Consider the following 2,818-nt stretch of genomic DNA (forward strand, 5'->3'; position numbering starts at 1 on the left):
TGAATGGAGAGTGTGCAGGTTTTCGGTAGAGACTGGCCTGAGCCACCACCGTCCCTCGTGGTGGTGAATCACCACCTATCTGGGCTGCAGTTTCCCTGGAAAGAGGTCAAAGCAACGCACATGTGTGTGGAGAAGCATGAAAGCCACACGCTGGCACATGACATTATAAACACATCAGTGCTGCCAGCTTCCTGTTACTTCCCTACCTGTGCCATTTGGACTTCAGGGATGGAGATGAGAAGGAAGGAGGAGATGGAATGAAACAGACCCAAACTAAGCCTCAGAGTCCTCCTCAGGGGAGGAGTCGGGGCATTCTGGGGAGAGACAAGCAGCAGCCATGAGGGAACTGCTGGGATAAAGGGCAGAGAACAGAACCTGGACACTCCTGTCCTTGGCTATGTGGGCTGCCTGACTGGCCTGTCACGAAATCACTTCATTCCAACATACCTTTGCATTCAAACTAGAAGAATAGCACCTTACCGGGAGTATTGGATGGTACGAAACAGCTGATTCAGTGCCAGGATGCAGGATCATGGGGCGTTCCCTCTGATGTCCCCAACAGAAGGCGGCCTAATTATCCCCAATATGAGCAAGAGGGGTGAATTTGCAAATGGAAATGGTAGACCTCAAAGTGTCAGAGACTGCACTGTGAAGCGCCCCCATCCTGTGCCGGGAAGTTGGTGGTTTTCAGTGACTCCTGCGAGTGAGGCGCGTTAGAGTTAGCGGGAGAAGCTATTAGGAGGAGGGAGAGGCACAGAGCTGGGGAAGGAAGACTGGAGGAGCAGAGAGACCGAAGAAGCTGTGCTTGCTCCTCGGCCTCGGACTTGACCAGGGACGTGGGCACGTGGACGGAGAAGCGTGTTAGAGGCCCGTGGGGAGGCTGACAGTGGCAGCCTCTGTCGGATTTTGCTTTTGCTTTTTCCTTCCAGACGCGCCTGCCCCCCTGGCCCTCTCCTGTGGGCCCCACCAGGAGGTGCCTGGATGCGTGAGCTTCCAGGCCTTAGAGGCCCTGCTTTGGGCCAGTCTGTTTGTGGGCATGTACCCGTGAGGGGCTGGGTGAGTTTGGGTGTTTCATGAGGATACTAAACTATTTTTTCTCTTCTCTTTATGGCACAATGATTGTATTAATTTAAAAAAAAGATTTATTTGGGCTCTCCCTGCTGGTGCAGTGGGTTAAAGCACAGCACTATGAAGCTATCTGCTGCCACTGCAGCACAAGTTTGATCCCTGCCCTGAGGTGACCCACAGGGCACGGCAGACCTCTCCTGACCCACCCACTGCTCCCCTCAGCAGTGTATTTTGGTCGATCTGCCCGTTCTGCTCCCCACTCTGCCTCTTGTGAATCCTGTCACTTCCCCTCCGCCTCTGGCCTGTTCCCCAGTTTTTGTATGCATAAAGAAATAAATCTTTTCTTATTTATTTATCTATTTTTGCATATAGAGCTGGGGTACAGGCCAGAGGTACAAGGGTGGTGAGAGGCTTCACCAGACAGAGTGATGAGCAGAACGGGCGGATTGACCAAAATACACTGCTGCAGGGAGCAGCGGGCGGGTCAGGAGAGGCCTGACTCACCTGCTGGGTCAACCCCCCGGGTGGGGGATCTGATTCCTGCTGAGGTGGCTGTGGCCCTTGCACCGCTGAGGGCCTCGATTGAAGTCCTTAACGCTTGCTTACGTTTTGTTTTGATGTGGCAGGTAGCAAAACCTACTTAAAGCAGGCAGGTTTAGGGGTCCCAGAGTTCCCCTGACCTGCCCACACACAGTTCTTATAGTACCAACTGTCATTAATTCAAGCTCCAAGCACGGGTGTCCAAAAGCTGGAGCTTCAGGGCACTTGGTGGCAAGATGTCAAAAAATTAAAGTGCGTTAGCTGTTCTTTGAGACATTTGATAAGTTATTATGAGAGAAAGATCTGCTGTAAACCTAAGTCGCCACCTGAAGACTGACAGGAAACAACAGGATGTGAGAATGCCCTTTTGTCTGCGTTGAGATTCAAGCAGTGGAGAATTTCCTTTGAAGCAGCATTGCCTGCTGTCTTTAGAGCCAAACTGCTATTTTGCAAAGTATGGTTCTCTGGCTATTGGAACTGGGGTGTTAAGAGGAAATTAGGGTCCCCAGTTCCGATGCCCAGCCCCCAGTAGGCAGAGGAGACTTGTCTCTACCACAGAGCATCCGCCTGCTGCCTGGTGCATTCTGCCTGCCCCCCCTGAGGGACGCACACCCCGCAGCCCAGCCCTGGCAGTTCCCTCCAGGCGCCTTAGTATTCTGTGACTGCCACTTGCCGAGATTTCTGGCACTGGGGAAGGCGTTAGGAAGCCAAGGCGACAGGAAGGAAGCTGACTGTCCGGAGGTTAAGGTTTTAAAGGAGTGCTGTCCCTGCAAAAATTCCAAGCCTGGCACCGGGGCCCATCACTGCTCAAGCCCTAGGGCAATCCCGAGACCCCTGAGTCATTCTGCAAATACTTGCTGTGTGCCAGTGGCCATGCTAGGAGGCAAGGCCACAGCTGGGCACAAAAACAAGGCCCTTCCTCACTGCGCTTCAGTTCTACTGGATCCAGGAATTGACTTCTAAATGAGGCAGCTCCAGGCCTCCCTGCTGCGCAAGAGGCTAAGGATCAGCCCTATGAAGCTGTCTGCAGCTACTGCAGCAGCACTTCAGTCCCGGCCAGGGAGTGACCCCCATGGCGCAGCAGACTTCTCCTGACCCTCCCCCGCCACGGCTCCCCGCAGCAGTGCATCAATCCATCTGCCTGTTCTGCTCCCCACTCTGTCTCTGGTGAAGCCTCTCACCTCCGCACCTCTGGCCTGTACCCCAGCTT

The 2,818-nt window shown here is 53.8% G+C and overlaps 1 protein-coding gene across 1 annotated transcript in view; it reads right to left on the minus strand.

The window, feature by feature from the left end:
- Positions 1-534, minus strand: part of SLC25A18 (solute carrier family 25 (glutamate carrier), member 18) — a 9,120-nt gene extending 8,586 nt beyond the window's left edge. Inside the window, exon 1 of the mRNA XM_004692533.2 lies at positions 476-534. Coding sequence (XP_004692590.1) covers positions 476-534 — 59 coding nt within the window. The remainder of the gene's footprint in view (positions 1-475) is intronic.
- Positions 535-2,818: the final 2,284 nt, after the last annotated feature.

The sequence above is a fragment of the Condylura cristata genome, unplaced genomic scaffold (assembly GCF_000260355.1).
Source record: "Condylura cristata isolate star-nosed mole 26May11 unplaced genomic scaffold, ConCri1.0 scaffold00034, whole genome shotgun sequence".
Lineage (NCBI taxonomy): Eukaryota > Metazoa > Chordata > Mammalia > Eulipotyphla > Talpidae > Condylura > Condylura cristata.